Source organism: Lissotriton helveticus, chromosome 5_1 (assembly GCF_964261635.1).
Source record: "Lissotriton helveticus chromosome 5_1, aLisHel1.1, whole genome shotgun sequence".
Classification (NCBI taxonomy): Eukaryota; Metazoa; Chordata; class Amphibia; order Caudata; family Salamandridae; genus Lissotriton; species Lissotriton helveticus.
Window position 1 is genome coordinate 101,005,764 of NC_136065.1, and position 22,913 is coordinate 101,028,676.

The 22,913-nt window shown below is 42.4% G+C and overlaps 1 protein-coding gene across 1 annotated transcript in view; it reads right to left on the bottom strand.

Annotated features, from left to right (window-relative positions):
- LOC144754223 (E3 ubiquitin-protein ligase TRIM39-like) overlaps positions 1-22,913 on the bottom strand; it is a 149,886-nt gene that overhangs the window by 77,257 nt on the left and 49,716 nt on the right. Inside the window, exons 2-3 of the mRNA XM_078641811.1 lie at positions 8,978-9,073; positions 458-688 (exon numbers count right to left, since the gene is read on the bottom strand). Coding sequence (XP_078497937.1) covers positions 458-688; positions 8,978-9,073 — 327 coding nt within the window. The remainder of the gene's footprint in view (positions 1-457; positions 689-8,977; positions 9,074-22,913) is intronic.

Here is a 22,913-nt window from a genome sequence, read left to right on the forward strand (position 1 = left end):
AGTGTCCCCTTGCATCAGGAGAAAAGTATTCACTTTAGAACAGAAATATTTTCCAACTTCTTAGAGAAGGAAGAATTTGGTTTCTTTCCAATTCTCTAAGATGTTGGCTCACATTATGCCTTCCATTTTTACCTGCTTTTTCACATTTTGCTCCTTGCTTTCCATATGTTAAATACAGTCATTAGAATTGCTTGGTGTGTTGCATTAACTTGTATATAACACCGTAAGAGGTCACTGTACATCCCACTGCTTGCATATTGAATTGGGTTTTCAGTATCAAGTAGGACAATGTAAATTACCTATCCGTATATTGTGTGCGGATGTCAGAGTGCATGGGGTCACTGTGCAATGACCCAGCCAGGAGACCATATGTGTTCCGCTCATACATTTAATAATGCACACAAAATATGAATATTTCACTTTCTTCTTTTGTTTTATTTCCCAAACAGTATCTCACCTTCAGGAGTTCCCACGCTGGTGTCTCACACTTCTTTTCTATCTCGGTTATCAGGGCCTTGAGAGAGGTGCTTTCATTGGACAGTTTGGTTATATTTGCATTTTCTACTAGGGTAATTTTCTTCTCCTTCTCCTCCAGTCTTCTGAGCAGTATTTGCTCATTTTCTTTCAGGACTTGCCGCAGTTTTTCAAACTCAGATTCAATTTTATTCTGCTCAGTTCTTAACTTGGTCTGTGAGAACCAAAGAAAAGCTTGTTAGATATTAAAAAGCTTCCTACAAGCCATCTTTAGAGTGAAAGTCATGGAGGAGGGTGAGGGGTTAATAAATTCTTTCAAAAATCAGAACTGCTGCCTCTTGCTACCTTCCCTCCTACCGACTTACATCCTTCTCAAACTCCCGCCGTCCCTCTTCCCTCAGACAACTTACGAACTGTAGAGAGGTCAGAATTTGTGAAGCTGCAGAGAAGCCTGATCCATGTAGAGAGTGCACAGAAGAGAACCCACAGCAGGCAGAGACAGTCAAAGACTCAGATACAAGCTAAGTGGTGAGACTGGCTGAAGTCAAGTGTGAGTCGATGTAACTGGCAGGAGAGAATGTGAAAGAAGCCCTTAAGATGAAAGACACGAGATTTTGGGAGTGGGGGCTGGCCCTGCCCTGCCAGGACACTGGATGTGTTTGCACAGAAGACGAGGCTGAGGGGGTATCCAGCATTGGCCTTCCTCCAGAATTATGGGGAATCACTAATAAGGTACTTTTACACTCAAAATCATAGAGAAAGTATGTGTTTTCTGTTACAAAATGGAGAATTACCCGATAAATCAATGTTACTGCACCGGTTTATGCAGGTAATTCATTGATCCCTATTGAAGATGGGTGAGGTACATCACACTGTAGCTTAAGAGGCTGTGAGTTAACAAGTGAGGGGTGTCACACTGTAACTTAGAGCAGGAGCCTGTGTGTTATCAGGTGAGGTATGTCACAATGTACCTTAGACCAGGAGCTGCTGAGTTATCAGGTGAGGCATGTTACACTGTAGCCTAAAGCAGGAGCCTGTGTTTTATCTTGTGAGATATGTCACACTGTACCTTAGAGAAGGAGCCTGTGTGTTATCATGCGACATATGTCACACTATAGCTACTGTAACTACCGACCCATCTCCCTGCTCCCTTCCAAGCGAAAGTCATTGAGAAAGCCATCAACAGCCAACTCGTCAACTTCATCGAAGAGTACAACATCCTCAACTCCTCCCAATCCGGCTTTAGAAAAAACCACAGCACAGAAGCCACCCTCCTCGCCACTAAAGACAAAATCCGCACCCTCCTGGACAGAGGAGAGGTAGTAGTCCTCATCCCCCTCGACCTCTCAGCGGCCTTCGACAGTCTCTCACCGCACCCTAACATGCAGACTTCACGAAGCAGTGATCCGGGACAAGGTCCTCGACTGGATCCACTCTTTTCTCCGGCAGAACGCAGCGGGTCACACTCCCTCCCTTCCTCTCTGACCCTACACCAATCACCTGCAGAGTCCCACAGGGATCCTCCCCCAGCCCCATGCTATTCAACGTCTACATGGCTCGGCTTGCCCCTATCGTCAGAAACCACGGATTCAACATTGTATCATACGCAGACGACACCCAACTCATCCTATCCTTTTCCAACAAACTCAACGCTGCCAAAAAGAACTTTCAAGAAGGCATGGAAGCAGTCGTCAAATGGATGAGAAGCAGCTGCCTACAAGTCAACACTGACAAAACAGAAGTGGGCATCATTGGCTCACACCCTGACGCCTGGAGGCCCACCGCCCTCAGAAGCCCGTCCACACTGGACCACACACATAACCTCGGAATCATCCCAGACTCCGAACTCAAAATGGACCGCCAGATCAACTCTGTCACATCCTCCTTTTTCCACATCCTCCGCCTCCTACGCAAGACCTTCAAATGTATCCCCCTCGAACACAGAAAGAACAACACTCACGCCCTCGTCACCAGCAGACTTGACTACAGCAAAGCACTTTATGCCGGAATCAACAAAGACCTCACCGCAAGCTACAAAACATCCAGAACACCACCACAAGATTGGTCCTCAACCTGCCAAGACAATGCCACATCTCCCAGCACCTGCGTACACTCCACTGGCTCCCCATTGAGGCTAGAATCACCTTCATGATTTTCTCCCAGGCACACAAAGCCCTCCACAACACTGGACCAGCAAACCTAAACAGCAGAGTCGAATTCCACATACCAAAAAGGACCCTACGATCAGCCCAGCTCTCCCACGCCATGTTCCCCCGTACCAGGAAGTCCAGATCAGGAGGCTGCTCCTTCTCCTTCCTCACAGCCAGAGCCTGGATACACCCAATCGCTCCACCTCAGACAGACGACATCACTCCCCATCTTCACGAGAAACCTCAAAACATGGCTCTTCGATAGACCTCCTCCTTGATGAACTGGATCCTGCACCTCCCCTCCCCCTCAGCGCCTTGAGACCCTTACGGGTAAGTAGTCATGCTCAATAAACCGAAGATTGATTGATTGATTAGCTTAAACAAGGAGCCTGTGTGTTATCAGGTGAGGTATGTCACACTGTAGCTTACAGGACCAGCCTGTGTGTTGACACGTGATGCATGCCACACTGTAGCTTAGAACGGGAGCCTGTGTGTTATCAGGTGAGGTATGTCGCACTGTAGCTTACAGGAGGAGCCTGTGTGTTGACAGCTGAGGTATGTCGCACTGTAGCTTAGAGCAGGAGCCTGTGTGTTATTGATGGAGCAAGGTGGAGAAACAAAATGTTGTGTACCCCTTGTGAAGTCACACTTCCATAACCATAATATGAACTAATGGAATGGTGTGTAGAACTAATCAATTTAGAATAAAAATTACACAGATACACGTGGGAATTAATCTTGCTTATGTGCAATCATAATTAACTAATCGTGTGATTCTGTCATGTTGTAAATAAAAGCAGTTTTTGAAATAACGGAATGCAACATAATTGTGCTTTTGTTTATGTATTTTGTAGCAAACGTGAGGATAGGTGAGTATATTACGCTTAAATGTTGCTTGTTCGCTAGGTAACTACTAAAAGGGAAAACTTTAGAAAGGGGGGAGGTAAACGGAAAGGCTAAATTTCTTTAATTAATGTTTGTTTGTGTTTGTTTCTATGATAGTTCCCATTCTGGCCTGTGAGACCTACTGGAAAATGGCTGACTGGCTGAACTGCGAATAGAAAATGAACTGAGCATGCGCTAGCCTGACTCCGAGTTCGAATGCGAGCTGCTTGTGCTTGGATTGAATGAAGTTCAAGGTCAGCATGGCCTGGAAGTATAGATGACTGCCAAAAGATGGCACAAAGGTTCTGAACGTGAGAAAGTCCGGCAAGGTTGCAAAATGAGAACAGGTCTAGGCCGGACGAGGCCCAAAACAATGACTCATTTGAAATTTAGCTGATGGAAGAGAAATGAATATTGAAATGATGAGGTGATGCTCATCCACCTCAAGATTGTCCAATCAGAACTCAAATTTATGTTGAAAGTTACACTTTTAGATAGATATAGCTAGTGAAAAAGGTATATAAAGTGCTGATTTTAGTGAGGAAAAAAACTTCTTCTCGATTTCTACCAGAGATGCTGCTGGAATGCTGATTTTCCTGTGATGTAAGATTCTGATTGATTTATAATTTTCTCTTTTAACAGAAAATGTACTTTAGGTGAGGGAGTTAGGAGAATTAATTTTTGGGAACTATCGGTCTTTTGCTGTATTTTCCTAAATAGAATTAAATGTTTGAAATAAAATCTTTATTTTCCTCTTAAAAATGTCATTTTGAATAAAAAAAGAAATAAAGTGAATAAACTTTAGACATGCTAAATTTGCTTTTAATAAAAATTAGATAAATGAAGAATTAAGCTGGTCTTGAGTTTTCCTACGCCTAATTTTATACTAGCAGATCCGTCAACCTTAAAGGGGGCGTGTCTAAATAAATGTTTTGCTAATAAAAACTCATTCAAACTGCAGGTGTAAATAGTATAAATATCTGGTTTAGTTTTAGACACTCCACTATGATACAGCGGCTCTCCTTTCAATTTCACTGATCCATGGAGTAGGGTGTAAGTGATTTGTGAGTAACTCGCAGTGTTATGGGCCCCACTGTCGAGTATATGTATGAATTTGTATTTCAGGGAAAGGTGACATGGTTTTAGAAATTATTTCTGGAGGTCTGCTGGTCAGGTGAGGTAGATCACACTGCAGCTTGGTAGAGGGTTGTATCCTTCATGTATCACAGGTAGAGGGCTGTGCTCCTGTGATTTGACACCAGTCATGGTAGTGTTGTGCTCTTGTACTGTGTCACTATTCCTGGAAGAGGGCTGCACGTCTTAGCTCTCTACTTGGTAGAGGGTTGTGTCCTTGTATCACCAGTGCTAATAAGGAATGTGTTCCCGTGTTGTGTGAAACTGTAATGTTATAGCTCCCTGAAGCCCAGAACAGAACCTGTTCGGTGTCCTGTAGAGGTGTGCCAAGCATGCCCTCATATCCAAGGTGACACTACTTTCCATGTACTGACTTAGCCATCTAAAATTGTGGTGGCTACATTAGTTATGACCAGACCTTTTTCTTGTGTCAGATGAGAGTACAGTCTACTGTACTGCTTTGGTGAGAGCCCCCAACCATTACGCTGACCTTCTGTGTGCATGTCACGTGCATGTAGGTACAGTGGATGTGCAGCACATGTGTGGTAATAGGAATCTGTGTATGGTGAGAGTCTGAGTATTGAAGCCAGTGGCATACATTTTGTCTGACCCTCTGGTTTAGCACGGCACAAGGTAGACGATGGATACAGCTTCCAAAGACAATGGGAGCTTGTTATCTGCATTCCTGTGGCTTGAGGGTGGAGATCCAGACACTAAAGTGAGTGAGGATAAGAAAGCACTCCTTCTGGAAATTAAGTTAAAGTCCTTGTCAGCAAACGGCTGATGATTAGTTCTTACTGCACACTGCCATTTAGTAGATGGTAATGGTGATGGATGGATAAGCAGTTTGTTATTAGGACAGGATCTTTCTAGGCAGAACCGGTCCTTTCATCTGTCCCTCATTACGGCTCCAGGAAGGCTGATGACAGTCAGGTGAAGAGATCTCACACTTCATTGTGCCCCTGTTTGGATACTCCTGCTGAAACGAGCATCACTGCTGCCTACTGTGATTGTCATCACCTTGCACAAAGGCTGTGTCTGAGAGACATCCCCAAAAAATAAATTTGAAAGGGAATCTAACGAAACCAGTGTCAATGCTTTAGAGAGTGGATCTGGTTCCCCTGTCTGCAAAATGACTACAATGAAGTAGGACTCAAATCACCCCACTTTGTTTGAATTCCAAGTTCTTCTTGACACAGGACGGGAGAGCTTCGTATGGTATTCGGACTGCTGTGTGACCAGGGCTGGTGCCTGCATACCATCAGTCCCCCAGAGGAGAAGGAACATCACCACCTGAGGTCGGCAGTGCTTGATGGAAGAGCCAAGGGTCTGCCTAAATCCTAGAAGCCTGCCTGGTAAGAGAAGGAAGGGAGATTAATATGATGAAAGAGTACAGCATATTCTCGGCATGGGAAACACCCAGAGAAAGTTGAGTGATGGTCAGAGAGAGGCAGGAGTGATCGGTGTTGTGGGGGTTCTCCCAGTCTCCCTGAGCAGTTCTCATAGTAAACTGAGCCAATCCATTCAAGGGAGAACCAACATTGTGTCATTGGTGCCTGAGATCAGACCTGCCCTTAGAAGACCCACCTTCAACACCCACTGATCAGGGTTGGGAGTCACAACTGTCAATGACGATCATTTGCTGAAGTCTCAACCCTGTGGTTGCAGCTTTAATCACGGATCATCTGTGAGCAACTGTCCTGGAAGCCCACATCTGTCAAAGACAAGTGGCGCCGTGAAGACCTGACAAACTGCTTAGAGCTATCAGTCCTTGGCTTGAATGAGACTGTCCTGCACCTCCGCACAACTGAAGCCTCTGCTAGAGGAACGGTACTCTGAGACGGCCACCACCGAGTAGGTATAGCAGGGCAGGGAAATCCGCAGTCTGAACATCTTTGATGCAAAAGCCACTGAACCGATCTACAGAGTAGCCAGTGGGGTAACCTAAAGTCTGTACTTGATTAATACCTATGCTGACAAGACATACCGGGGACGATAGTCCTTGGAAAACCTACTGAGGGTATATGCCACCAGAGGTCTGCTGTGGGGATTGTACAGTACAACCCTGTAATTGTACCTTTATGGAACTGGGTGGTACTTTTTGTTGTGAGTTTAAAAGATTTTCTTTCTTACTAAAAATAAGTACTACGCTAGACATAACATTATTGTGTCTGTTGTTTGACTATTGAGCCCTGAGTGCTTGCCCCGCCCTCTACCTCCGTCAGAAGCCTTTAACTGCTCGACCTCGCTATCCTGGGAGACAAGTGCAGAAAGGGATGTCGTTGGCCCGTTTCGGAGCTATAGTAGTACAGACCTTAGGGCACTAGAGGCAAACAACCTCAAGGAGCCTGATCATCAGCCCCTCTCTGGCCTGTGTCCCACTTCCCCGATCGTGGTCTGGCCCTGCTCAAACCCGGAACCTGGTGAACAGAGCTATGATCTGGTGCACAGTGTTTTACAGCAAGGAATGTGTCACTCAGCTATCAATATTATCAGGGGCATCGCGAGTGACGTAACAACCACTAAACCATGAACAGTGTTCATTAGGAAAAACACTTCATAGAAATTGGGGAAGAGTTTATCAGATACCATGAAATGTTCATGGCAAAGACACCCTTGTTAACTTTATCACTATAGATACCCCTGCTGAACACTTAAATATTGCAACCAATGGCAGTGTCAGAGTCGTGATGAATGTGCACTATTGCTAATGGTGCTTCCACATTACAGGCCTGCCCTTTCTTACATCTTGAGGCACGGTTAAGTGCACTAGTAATTCTGGGACATTCCAGTCAGCTGTGGCCTATCCTGTAAGAGAGGTCTAAAGAAGGCATAAAATGCAACACGTCAAACTATGGCCCATTAATGAGATTGTTGCAGGAAAACCTTGCAATGGGGACTGAGCAGAACAGACAATGCCCAAGGTCAGAGGCTGAAGCTGAGCTCTGCCCATATTATTTCTAGAATTATTATGTCCTGAAGAAGGGAATGTACATGTACCGAAACGTGCTTAGATTAGAGGGCATTTGATTAGATGTACTATTTGTGGGTTAAAACTCATCTACACAATGTTGGAGCTTCCATGCTCGCTTTATCACTTCGATGAACTCTGTTTGATGTTCTGTGGTTTGATGATGTATATACAGTACTTTAGCATGATTACATTAATAAAACCTTTGTTTAGGAAGGGGTCTACACCAGGCTTGCTTAGTCTGATGGTTGGAAAGATAACTCCAGATCCATACATACAAAAACCCACAGAGGTACACACTCAAAGATGAACACATTAATTTGCAGACTCACACACAAACCATGCACAGACTCAGTGTCACTCATCCATACATATATACACTCACAAAAAGGCATATAAAATCTCACTGATTTTTAACTCCAGAATTATGCATACACAAACTCACAGATGCACACATGTATCTGCACATTCACAATTGCCACCCGACCTTGTGATATAAAAACCCATAGGAAGGCATTCACAAATGTTGGTACAAGCCCACAGGCAATAAATCCAGAATAAAGCAAACACAACCCTAGCACACGCATGAACATAGATACGGACATGTATTTGTATACTCTGTGGCTCGAAATCTATATATGCAGACACACACCAGCAGCAGTCCAATACCATAAAAACAGACAATATAGAGATGCGCAGGCATGCATGCACTTCCAAAGATAACTCCAGGACCATCCATACATGAATACATACATATGCACACACACGCTGGTACATACTCACAGCCAGATAATGCCACAACATTGCACACATACTTTAACACACACAGTATGAGTATGTAAGTACTCCGTTCAGGTCAGAAGAGTAATTCTTGATTTTATGCTTTTTTAGGATGACTTCTTGCCCGATATCAGCCCCAGTATCCAGGCACAGTGGCTTCGGTCAGTATGTTTATTTGGTGGGGAGGATGACCCAATCTGTAGGGTGACTCATCAGCCTCTGAGTGTCTTGAACTTTAACCACTTGTGTGCTTATGACAAAACCAGGCCGTCATGATTCACAGTTGAGCTGTGCTCATGACGGCATGGTCTTGTCATAATGGCACCACCCACGCGTGGTTAATTCCCCGCCTGTGCGGAAGAATTAATCAGTGGGTGGGGTTGTGACGATACAAGGCCGTCATCAGCACAGCTCCACCGTGACTAATGACGGCCTGGTCTCGTTGTAAGCACTGCGGCGCCGCGCCCAACCCCCGCACCGTGGGGGAATTAGCCCTGCAGTGAAGGGGTTAGGAGACCAAAGAAAGACATGTGCACAGACATACACAGGCACACAGATACAAACACTCACTGCAGCCACTCACCCTCATGGGTTTATATTGTTCCGGTTGCTTGACTTTAGAATTCAGAATACATTCCTCCTTTTTCTTCAGAAGACACAGCCACTCTTGAAGTTTTACCTGCAGAGATGAGGGTTCAAGAAATAAGCATAGATCTGTAGAGTGCGGTCTTACTTACAAAAAAGAGTCACTACAGTACCTGCAACATGTGTGCAAACTGGATGTACCAGTCATACATTAATATTGTAAGGTCCAGCCACACATATCCAGATTGCAATTACCAGTCACACTTCTCAGGATTGTAAGCACCAGCCTCGAGTATCACAGACAAGGGCACAGCCAATGTATATCAAAAACAATTGGTGGATATGCTACTTCGACCTGCACATCAACATAAGTTCATTGGTAGTGGATATCACAGAAAATCAATCTCATTCCGTTTTGTGTTGGGTGCTCACATGGTGCCAAATACTCACCTGTCATGTATTCCTATAGGTCCTGAATCGATCCCCCTATTCCTGACCCTATTCTAGTTAAACAAACCAACAAGTTAACTAGCAGTCAGCCCATGAGGCAGAAAACCCCCATGATGCAGATACCGTTATCTGACGCAGTCACACTACGGCACAGGAACGTGCTATCTGATTAGGTCATAACACTTGCGATCTAATTAGACAAGCGATATTCCTCCAGCCCCTGATAAGGCATACGGAGTTCTCATAACAAATCAAACCTATGACAACCTGGGCAAAACCCTGCGGCCATTGTTTTGATTTCACCGAGAACTTTAGTAAAAGAATGTGCTAACGAGCAAGTCGTATGACATCTTTATTGACGTATCTATGTCCATCCTTACGTCAATCTCGGCACCTTAAAGGTATAAATATTACCGATCTTGCCATATGCAAGCACACGCGTGGTGACGAGACGGAGCAGCCATACTTGCCGAAGCCAAGAGCAGAGCAGACCCCGCTGGCAGCAGCCCCGCCTTCCTGACGCGCTGAGAGACGCGCTGCTTTCTCCTGCCGAGAATCCAGCACCGGCGTTTCCGGGTAGCCCTCGCAGGCAGCCTGGAATATCGAAACCAGAGAGAGAGATACCATTCCTCATTCATCCTAAATTCCAGGTACAGAACTGAATAACCCCTCACAGAGAATTCTTTAGTTATTCACTTGGCAAAAACAAACTTAACTTAAACTGTAACTTTCTATTCCCGCCCACGTATTAGACTTAGGTCAGGTACACGGGGTAGGCGTATCTAGAAACACCAGTTGAGTACGTTTAGTCAAATGTATATGTGTATATAATATATTGTATTCATTTTAAAACATCTTATGGCTTAGAAACCATATCAATGTTTTACAGTATTATTTTATACTATTGCTTTTAATGTATGCACTTTACTTAACTATAAGTATTGCAATAATATCGATCCATTTCTCTTGTATGAGAAAAGAGACTGATCAATAAATAACACCTTTTTATTGAACACGCCCGTCTCTTCCTTTTCTCTACATTCTGATGAGACTAAGAATGCACGTACTGACTGAGTAAAATAATTTGCCTTTTGTTCACACGACTCTCGAGATTGACTCTTGATTAGGGGAGAGCAAAGTTGTCATGTTCTATGGTTGTCAGAAACTAAATCCCTTCTTGTCTAATCAGGGAAGTTAATTCCTCCTTGAACATTCGAGAAAGTTTCTAGTGAACTCTGAGCTACGCTGGCAAACCCAAAACTTTAAGTCTAGTATCGACAGTAGTAGACCTAGTTAACGTCTGGCCTAGGCCTTTACTGCTGTAGGTATTATTCCAATGCGCAGAGCCTATTGGGAAGATAGGAACTACACTACATGGCGCCCAACGCGTTTGGAAAGGGCGATAAAACTAACGTAAGACATTTAGAGTAACTCAGTCGTGCTTTCTCACTCAGACCCCTTTTCCCAAATACTCCAAAGACGTCTGGAGTGGGTGAAAGGTTATATCCGCCAGACCTCGCAGGAGGGAACTCCTATGTATGGTTCTTGGTATAGTCAACGTTGAAGGATAAACAGTTCCAAAATATTGTGCATCTAATCTTAGTTTCCATAAGAAACCTGATCTGCAAACAAACAAAATAACCATCCTGTCAGTAAAATGACAGACAGTGATGAAGAAAGAGAGGCAGTTAGATTAGCAGCTGACATAGCAGAAGCTGATACTGCACTACAAAATGCAGACCCGGATAGAATACTCATCCCGGTCATTAAAAGAAAATCTATGACCTTGAAACTTATAGAAAATGGACTGACACCTAGAGGTGGCACAGTCATATTCGTAATTGAGGCACACGAATATCGGCAGACAGAGGTATATTATTCATGGATACATTTTCCAGCAGCAAATGCTGTAACAAAGTACTTCCACTATTACAAAATAGAGGAACCTCCTAATGAGTACACTCCTTTCGAGGAGGTGGAAGTACCACTCAAACTCCAAGAGCATTTGCTCTTATTTGATGGCGCCCTAAAACATAATAATCACATTACCAGGCTCGGTCCTTTAGGTAGACCAGGAGCAACGTGGCCGGTCCTAGCCGGATACACACCACATCCAGACATCAATGGGATGTCTGCAGCAGAGCTGTTAACACAGCTAAAACAATTAATAAAAATTCATAGACAATTAGTTCAGTATGTGATGCGGACTTCAACAATTCAGCCAGCGATTAAACTTCCACAGCTGACCCCTCACCAGGGGAACACAAATAAAATTACACCACAGAACATACAATCCTGCCTAGGTAAAGTACCGGCTAAACGGGAACAAATACCATTCTGGTTGGCACAGAAAATTACCCAAATAGAGGCGGTGTTTCCTGACACCACCCCGCTAGAAAAACACAGGATTCTGACTATCTGTCTTCCAATGGGAATCGCACCACACATAGAGGACTGTGACACTTGGGGTACAGTCTTTGCTTCCATCTACACAAAAACGCACGGTGTTCCATCCATTTCGGTGATACCAGATGTGCTAAAACAAATTCAAGACGAATACGGTCCAGAACCCGCTTTAACTCTTGGTATGAAATTACTGAAAGACTTCAAGCAGGTCTCGGCTATATTATTAGCCAACATAAAAGGTGAAGCAGCCAACGTGGCGATCCGCCAGAGGTTAAAAGAGACAGATATAGCAGACCAACCAGCTGAAATTGCCAGAATCATAGAAAAATCCTATGAGGAACTAGGTAGAGATAGTTTAGGTGGAATACCAGTAAAACCGCAACTGACTGAAAGTCCAGAAAAAATATTTTTTAATAATAATTCACCAAAAAAGAACTGGGATGGAAACAAACAATCCAATCCTAAAGAAAAGAAATTCCAGTCCAGAGGAAGGTCTCCTAGGCGAAGAGAGAAATCTCCGAACCAAAGACACAGGTCACCCCAGAGTGACCCCTCTGGGAAAAGATATAACCTTAGAAATAGGGATAATATAAAAAAACCTGATAGATATCAAGACATTGATACGCGTCCCTCTCAATCTTTTCAGACTTCCTCGCAGAAATCGGAAAGAAGAGGACGATCAGAACAAAGAGAAGAGCACGCCAAGTCCAAAGACAAGGAACCTGCTCAACTAAAAAAGAAATTACAATTTCCAAAAAAGAAGGTAGCCAGTATCAAGGTAGTTAACAATGCCGAGAATACTGAGGACACAACTGAAAAACGGAGAGTGGGCTCAGACAATGCTAGACAGCGCAGCAGAAGTGAGCATAGCTCGCAAAGTCCTTATGAATCATCTGGAGACAGTGGACACGAATGAATATCTTCAAGTGGAAACTGCAGACACCAGGGTTAGCAAACCTCACAAGATATACGAGATAACATTACGTATAGAGGGAGATAAGACTAGGAAAATAAGGGGACTATTTTGGGATAACCTCTCCAAGGGTTATGACATCCTTCTAGCTGAAAAAGACTGGCCACCAGAGTTTGTCAGGGAGTGCCCTCATGGCGAAGAAGTAATTATGCCTGCCTTCTCAAATCAAATTCCAATTCATATAAAATACACACTTGCTAGAAAGTGGGCAGTGGCTCTAGCACCTGCTTTATATAAAAATCATGTAGGATGGGATGAGGACTCCCCTCCTCACAAAATCCAGTTAAAATCACAACCTACTGCACAAAGGCAGTACCCAATTAAGCAAGAAGCTAAAAAACAGGTAAATGAAATACTAGATCAGCTAGAATACCAGGGGGTGATTGAAACTTGCACCTCACAAATGAACAACCCTTTGTTTCCGGTCTCCAAACCAAACAATTCATATCGTCTAGTTTTGGATTACCGACACCTTAACACATGTTGCAAAACTTTTGCAGTGCAAAACTCACACAGTGCTGCACTAATGAATAACATAGTGCGCAAAAAATACAAAACAACATTAGACATCTCTAATGGATTCTTTTGTCAAAACATAGCACCAGAGAGCAGATATTTAACTGCGTTCTCAATAAATGGCACTCAAAAACAATTCTGTCGGTTAGCCCAGGGGTACAAGAACAGCCCGGGAGTATTCTCAGCGAGAGTAACAGAATTAGTACAACTATATGATGATGAAGCATTATCTTATGTCGATGACATTTACTTAACAGATGATGACTTGGAGACTCACTTGAAAAGAGTGAACACCATAATACTTGGGTTCGCTGCAGAGGGTTACAAATTCAACTTTAAAAAATCCAGAATTGCCCATCTGACAGTCCTGTTCTTAGGATATGAATTATCAAGCGAAGGCAAAAGCCTGGCTGACAATTTCCTAGAGAAATGTGCCGTACTCCAAGCACCTAGAACACTAAAAAACTTACAGTTGATTCTAGGCTTCCTAAATTTCGGAAGAACATACATTGCAAATTACGCAGAAAGGGTCAAACCCCTTTATGATCTAATTAAACCAGATTTAAAAAAATCCAATTGGACTCAAATACACACAGAAATTCTGAGATCCTTACAAACAGACATGCTAATTAAAACAAAATTAGAAACACGTGATAACACACGCAATCTTGTGATTCGAGTCATCCCAGGGAGATGCGGATTCACATACCTGACCTCTAATGAAGGGGAAAAGGTACCAATTGCATTCAAATCACACTTGTACACTAAGGCTGAAATGAAATTTAGCCCAACGGAAAAAATTCTTACAGCAACACAGACAGCTATAGCAAAAGAACGAGCCCTGGCACAAGGTAAACGAATAATAATCGTGACACCAATACCAGCCCTAGAGGCGGTAACAAAGGCAAGCATTCCAAATGCTAAAGCACTCCATCCGAGATGGATACAATGGGCTAATTCTCTTGCTGCAACAGACGTGGTGTACGAATTTGATCCTTACTTAAAAACACAAGAATTTCTCCAATATGAATTTGAATGTCCTCCGCCAACCGAAATTCTGCCTCTAGACCACTACGGCTGTATAATATATACAGACGGATCAGCACAACCCGCAGTGGGGGGTAAGCAAGCTTACAGTGCTGCGTGTGCGATCGTTAAAGGTCGCTGGCACGAAGGAAAATTTAAACCAGCAATCACTAAAACACAATCTTTAGGAGATTGTACAGCTCAGCGAGCTGAACTACTGGCGTTCAAGATGGCGCTTGAAAATACCGATCGAGAATTCCCCACACTCATAGTGTGCGATTCGTATTATTGCGTTCAGTCTTACAATGAATACTTGCAGATCTGGCTTCAGAATGGTTTCAAGGATGCGAAAGGTGGCACAATCAAGCATAAAATGCTCTGGGAACAAGTAGTTCTTTTACAAAAAGAACTACCAAAGACTCACGTGATACACACACTGAGTCATCAACGTGATGGCGTTCACGTTGCAGGGAATTCATTGGCTGATGAGGCCGCGAAGGCAGCTGTGCAAACGGCTTCCGTAGCTGCCGTCACCCGGTCAAAAACAAAAATAGACAGCGAAATATTACAAGCTGTCAGCGCTTCAGAAAAGGATTCCATAGAACCACTCCCTAAAGGCTTTCCAGTAAAATACTCATACATAACTGATACAAACAATGTTCCTTTTGCTCGAATCCCTGGAGTGGGGGATAGGGCAATTCCAAACATGGAACATAGGTTAGGACTAATAATAGCGGCACATGAAGGGCTTGCTTCTATTCATGCTGGCGTCTCAGCCACAGTATCATTATTAAAACAGAGATACTGGTGGCCACAAATGAGAAGACAAACAAGGAACTATGTTCTAGAATGTGAAATATGTCAAAAAATGAAAGTATCAACGGTGAGACGTCCAGCGCAGACGCCCCTTCTAATCTCGGATAAACCATTAGCCTGTGTTTATCTAGACCACTGCGGTCCCTTACAAAGGGATGGTAACTATAAATATATCTTGGTCTCAGTGGATTCATGCACGAGATTCATATGGATGTGGCCCCAGCGAACGGCTGACGCCAGAACTGTTATAAAAGATTTGCGAGTCTTTATCGGCACATACACAATTGGCATGCTGCATTCGGACAATGGTCCTGCTTTTAGCTCCCGGGCTTATAAGGAGGCCATGGTCAGCATGGGCGTGCAATTGCGGTACTCTTGTCCATTTCACCCTGAGGGGAACGGAATTGTTGAAAGAAAAAACCGTGACATAAAGCAATCTATAACGGCAAAGGTATTAGGTTCGGGAGCTGGGTGGGTCAAACATCTAATAAGTGTCCAACGTAGTCTCAATAACTTGCCAAGAAATTCTCTGAAGGGATTCAGTGCGTACGAATTATTATTTGGAACTAGGATGATGATCTCTGACATTGATAGTCAGACTTCAGTGGTGAAAGAAAAAACCTTTGATATCAAAGACCGTTTGGCTATTTTGCAGGACTTAAACAAAACAAGAAAAGACCTGAGCAACATAAAGTTGAAACAACAGCCAACAACCACTGAAGAACCACCACCTGTCCCAGCAAGACCTGTCTGGATTCCAAAAGTCGGGGATCTAGTCAGGGAAAAGATCGCGGTAAAGAAGGAATTTGGGCCTTCTTACAGAAAAGCAGTTCCTGTCTTATCTGTCAACGGGACAAGATCAGTTGTACTACCGCCACTTGCTGGTAAAAAGGAGAACCGAGTTGTATCCATCGACCTGGTAAAACCACAACATGTGGCCGATAACAAACAGTAGGCCAAGTGGACTCCCAATAAGTAGCAGAACACCAAGGTTTGCTACCAGTACAGAGGTCCTAACGAAGAGGCTCATCACATTCGAAACGCCTACAGAAGAACAACAAGGACTATGCAGCAATGCAATAGAACTCAGACCTCTGAAAACCCAAATAAAAACATTTAGCAGAGACACACCAATCTATAATGAAGTACCAAGTGAAAATGCAACCAATGAACCAATTGGAACAATTGACAGAACTGCATCCGGCTACTTTATTAACTTCGATGATTCCTCTGAGGGCTTCAGAGAATCAAAGACACAGCCATCATCAAAAACCTTTAAAGACAAAGCTAAGGAACTTTTGAGACAACTGAAAGAAACATATCTGATTTCTCCATGGATTGAATTTTGGGTGGGTTTTGGTGCATTTATCCTCATACTTTGGCTCATCGTGGTACTTACTTTGGGACGCTTCATTGAGGGAAAATATGCTAAAATGGACACAGCAAGTCAGAAAATCAACTTGATCCTCAAACCACACACATCTTCACACGTCGAGAAAAGAGAACTTTCTTCAGCCAACTTCACAGCCAATCCGATACCTGGTGGGGTAGCCTGGGACAACACTGACTATGAAATTTATGGTCCGGTCGAGATCCTGAAATATCCACACCAAATTAAGATCTCATTGAGTGACTTTGCAAAACCAAACTCATTTGCTGATGATTGGGACTTCGAAAGCATTAATAATATGATGTCTGACTTAGTAATGTCTGCTAAATTTACCAAACATGATTATTTGCAGGGTTCTACAAATTATGATAGTATGTATTGCTATAACCACTATGGTAACCACTTTTTACATAGATCTGCACAACCTAGAAATGTTTTAAATTATAATCAATGGGAACATTGTGCAACACCTCCAAAAGGGAGCTCAAGAACCGTTTACGACAAATATTCATATTTTTCAGGTTTTAACACAAGTAATGCTGAAACATTTTATTTTAAATTGTCGAACAAGACAGGAACCAAAACCATGATAACCAACACAAAATTGTTATATTCAGACTCATTTTTTGAACAAATGAATACTTTTGGATTTGATTATTGGGACAAAAATGTTGAATTGAAAAGTGTTTGGGGTACAAAAGAATGGCAAGTACAGGGTATAGAAGCTTTGTTTAGAGCCTGCATGATCCCAGAACAAATGATATTCTTAAATGACACTGTTCAACAGACCACCTGTCTTGGCTTAGCCAAAATCAAAGATTTAAATAAACCGTCTATTCCAAAGCCAATAATGTTTAGCAATAACTCTGATACAGATGAAGAGATAGACGTAAACCATATATTAAACCAAAACAGAACACATCCTGATTGGAAACAGTGGTTGATCTGGCCCACAGATACTAATAACTGTCAAGACAGATTCCTGAACAAAACACAGGGGTTCAAAATGACCAGGCCAGACCCTAGATATCCTCAAAGACATCACCCAGGGATAATAACCACCTACAGTGTGGGCAAATTATGCCTTCAATGGCTACAAACTTCCACACTGGCAGAAATTAAGCAACACCTAACTTTACTTACTGATGGTGCTGACTTGCGTGATTTCATAATGGGACCACGCAAACAGCGTCAAAAGCGTTTCATAGCAGCCTCTGTATATGCAGCATACAATGAGGCCTGGAAGGTTACTCAAATTGAAACAGCAGAGAGAATACGGGAAATTGACCGTATTAATTTGGAAAAATCACTTTCTGTAGTGGACAATGGGTTAATGACTCTGTCCTCCAGAATTTTTTCTTTGGACAGCATTGTGTCGTCAGCAATCGATATATTATCGCAAGACTTACTGTTATTACAACACGGTCAGTCACAATTGCGTTCTATTGTACAGCTTAGCTGGACGTTACAAAATCTGCATTCAGGCTATGTGCCTTGGCGTTTAATCAACACAACGTCACTATTCCAAATCTTTAACCTTACTGATAGACAAATCAGTATGGCGCAAAAGGGTGCTGATTATACAATCTTGAGCATTGAAAAACTAGAAAGATTACCAATGACAATGTCAGAACGACCGGTCAGTGAATGGATAATACATGGGAGAATAAATATTCCAATCTCAACCTTCAGGTTTCAATACTGCCAAAAATATATACAGGCTGGCATGTACGAGAAATTGGGAAAGGGGTACCTTGAAAAAACATGGAACCTGCCCTATTCACATGCATGTGTCAGTAATAAAGGACAGAAAGTGTTTCTTAGTGGCAACAATTGTGCGATGTCACTGAGTGGCACACTTCTGTGTAACGGAATTAGTTTGCATGGAGCCTGTGAAGGGAATTCATACAACCTTTCATGTCACCAGCAAGGCGCACCTGCAACAGAAATAGAACCATTCTTTCAAAGACTCTATAATGGGAGTTACATTCTTATTGTAGACCGCAGATGTTGTAGTCTTATGCCCGGGACTCCTTATCTAGTAACTACGACTGCGAAGGTCAAGTGCTGTGGACGCTCATTGTTCCCCAGCTCCTTCCCAGACAGGGAGGCAAGGGCATGGCCCGATTTGAAAATTACTTCTATTCGAATAGATACTTTAAGCAGAATGAAAACAGTCCTTCTTCAGACGCCTACCAGGCTCTCGTCATCAAAAGAAACGTATGATCTACAAGTCGCAAGGACGACTGCAGAGATACATACATTATTATCAACTAATTCCCCCGTACATTTCGCGGAAATCCTGAATGAAATCTTAAATATTTCTGATACCAATGGGGTCTCAAAGGTATTTAAGACAGTATTTTCGATGGCATTAACACCATTCAAAGCCATACTGGGTATTTTTCCAGATTTCGTCCATTCGATTTTTGGCGGACTTCCCCTGATCCTGGGACTAATTGCAGGAATCCTATTCTTAGTCCTTATTTTTCGTTATGGCAACCCATGTCACAGACAAAACTCTAGCGACAAGGGAAGAAACAATCCTAGCCATTGGATACCGGGACCGGATATCAAAAATCCTGGGACTCTCCCGGCTTAGAGACCTGAACATGACTTGGTTTCTATCATTTCGACCAATGTGGCAAAGATGTGTTTTACCTGTATTGAGGTGTCTGCTATGCGGAGAAGAATGCGTGTTAGACACCTGTCTGACGCTACAATCGGATGCGCCGATGGATGCAGAAACATTGTTGAGCCCGATCAAGGTTCATGCTTTGTGCTGCCCTCAAAGGCTACCAATCCTGATGACGGCATTCGTGGCAGCTTCACCACTACGATTGATGGGTAGTGAAGTTCAAGATGAAAGCAGCATCGAACAGGTACGACCTTCTGTCAGCAATGCGAATCAGAATGTCAATGGAGACAATCATGCACAAGAATGCATGATTACACCTATTTCCGAGTTAGTGGAACTTTCCCAGGAAGCTGTTGACAGTTTTTTCGAAAGCCTAAATGATATGATGTTCTCACCCGAACAGAAATAGAGACTTTTGAGCAAGCTCGCACACGGCGTTCCCTGAATTCGGCCTTCAACTTTAAAAATAAAGTCACATGAACATTTTCGCTCCAGTTCACGGACAGCAGTTTTTCCAGCAGCCCCAAATATTTTTGCATATTTTTCGGGACACTATCTTCTGCTTGAAGTAAGAACTATTCTTAGAGAACTAAGGTTTCTAAATTTTAGATAGCTTATAGACATTAGCTGCCCGCTGGCATGTTCATAAAGATATTTTATTCTGTGATGGAATGGTCTCGAAACTTTTTTCTGTAAGAAACCATTTCATGTGTAATTCTCATATACCAAATAAGCAATAATGTATACAAATGCGATTACTTTGGCATTTTTCTACAGCTTGAGTGCATACCATATATATATGTCTGCAATTTTTTTCAGTATATTTGAAAATTTCAAAATGCATTTATGTATTTTGGGGTGGTAAGGTATACACACTACTCTATAGTAGGTTGTACTATGTTATACTATGCCTAGATTAGTAAATATGTCCATAGTTAGCGTGGAGTGGGTGTCATGTATTCCTATAGGTCCTGAATCGATCCCCCTATTCCTGACCCTATTCTAGTTAAACAAACCAACAAGTTAACTAGCAGTCAGCCCATGAGGCAGAAAACCCCCATGATGCAGATACCGTTATCTGACGCAGTCACACTACGGCACAGGAACGTGTTATCTGATTAGGTCATAACACTTGCGATCTAATTAGACAAGCGATATTCCTCCAGCCCCTGATAAGGCATACGGAGTTCTCATAACAAATCAAACCTATGACAACCTGGGCAAAACCCTGCGGCCATTGTTTTGATTTCACCGAGAACTTTAGTAAAAGAATGTGCTAACGAGCAAGTCGTATGACATCTTTATTGACGTATCTATGTCCATCCTTACGTCAATCTCGGCACCTTAAAGGTATAAATATTACCGATCTTGCCATATGCAAGCACACGCGTGGTGACGAGACGGAGCAGCCATACTTGCCGAAGCCAAGAGCAGAGCAGACCCCGCTGGCAGCAGCCCCGCCTTCCTGACGCGCTGAGAGACGCGCTGCTTTCTCCTGCCGAGAATCCAGCACCGGCGTTTCCGGGTAGCCCTCGCAGGCAGCCTGGAATATCGAGACCAGAGAGAGAGATGCCATTCCTCATTCATCCTAAATTCCAGGTACAGAACTGAATAACCCCTCACAGAGAATTCTTTAGTTATTCACTTGGCAAAAACAAACTTAACTTAAACTGTAACTTTCTATTCCCGCCCACGTATTAGACTTAGGTCAGGTACACGGGGTAGGCGTATCTAGAAACACCAGTTGAGTACGTTTAGTCAAATGTATATGTGTATATAATATATTTTATTCATTTTAAAACATCTTATGGCTTAGAAACCATATCAATGTTTTTACAGTATTATTTTATACTATTGCTTTTAATGTATGCACTTTACTTAACTATAAGTATTGCAATAATATCGATCCATTTCTCTTGTATGAGAAAAGAGACTGATCAATAAATAACACCTTTCTATTGAACACGCCCGTCTCTTCCTTTTCTCTACATTCTGATGAGACTAAGAATGCACGTACTGACTGAGTAAAATAATTTGCCTTTTGTTCACACGACTCTCGAGATTGACTCTTGATTAGGGGAGAGCAAAGTTGTCATGTTCTATGGTTGTCAGAAACTAAATCCCTTCTTGTCTAATCAGGGAAGTTAATTCCTCCTTGAACATTCGAGAAAGTTTCTAGTGAACTCTGAGCTACGCTGGCAAACCCAAAACTTTAAGTCTAGTATCGACAGTAGTAGACCTAGTTAACGTCTGGCCTAGGCCTTTACTGCTGTAGGTATTATTCCAATGCGCAGAGCCTATTGGGAAGATAGGAACTACACTACACACCCACCTAGAGTATTGCCCTTTTAGATCTACAAAAGTAGTCTAAATCCAATTTACTCTCTTAAACACCACAGCACACCAAATAAAAGTAATTATAGAGTTCCTTGATCAATACAACATTGTCTGCAAAAGGTCCAAATTGTTTAGTCCAATCTCATATGTGCTATCTGAGTATACAGTCCACAAAATAAGTCTGCATCCGGAGAAAATGTTCAGTTATCACTTTTTTATTCCATACATAGATTGAATACTCAAGGCTGCAAAATCACATATCAAGAGCCTAATTGTTACAGTCCATTTTAATATAATTAAAACACAATACGACTTTAAAATCATTGTCCTATAGGACATTGTCACCATACGTGTACAAGTCAGTCCCAAGTGAAAAACATAAACAAACATAAAAAAATCTAAGCTACATCCTAGAGATGTTATCTCCCGTGCACGCAAGAGGAAGAGAAACTAATTCTAAGTCACCACCTGCCGTAATATTGATTTTCTGTTCTTAAAAATTATACAACCTATTGTCACTTTTTGTTGATGTGACAATCAATACAATTTATTGAGTGTATTTCTAATACTCCAAGATGATCCGATTTAAACTGTGTTTAGTTCTGTGACATATTAAAGATGTCGCAATTTCTATCGTGACAAGCAGAAGGAGGGGTATCTAAGAAAAAGATACATTATTCTCACCTTATTTTTACTTTATATATGTATAAAATCAGTCAGTCAATTTCTTAAAATAAAATTTGTCTCTGAAATCTTCCCTTTTGGTCTGCAATATAAGAGCATAAAAGGGAAGGAAAAGTTTGTTAGGTAAAAACGTAACGGGTAACCATCCATTATATTGCTGGTCTGATTATAAAAGATCGTGGGATGCATAGGCATTTGCATCTTACCTAATAGATCACAGTCTTAGTGATGTCTATTGGGGTTGAGAAATCAGGCTTGTTTGTTCAAAATACTGTAACACAAGGTCAGTCCATATGAAAAGGGACCATGTTAAGTCCTTTCTATATCAAAATGAGACAGGAAACAAAACCGACTCTTAGCAGGTAACCAGGAGCAAGCAATGTGTTTTAAAATAAATGTTATCTTTATTTGTCGTCCTGCTGGGAAGTAGTCATTTAGAACAGATCAACCGCACATGAGGCGATCTGCCTTTTGAGCATGTAGAGCTTACATAGTGGTTTCCGCGGTCCCGAAAGCCATTAAATTTGATGGCAAGACCGGAGGCTCCTATTATGCTTTATCTTGCATTTATTATCATAGCAGCCAAGATAAGTGTAAAACTACAGTTCCCAGGGGCCCAGGGAAACCACACTGGCCAATGGGAATACAATAAAACAAAACCTAACAACCAATCATGACATAGTATCTTATAAAACATC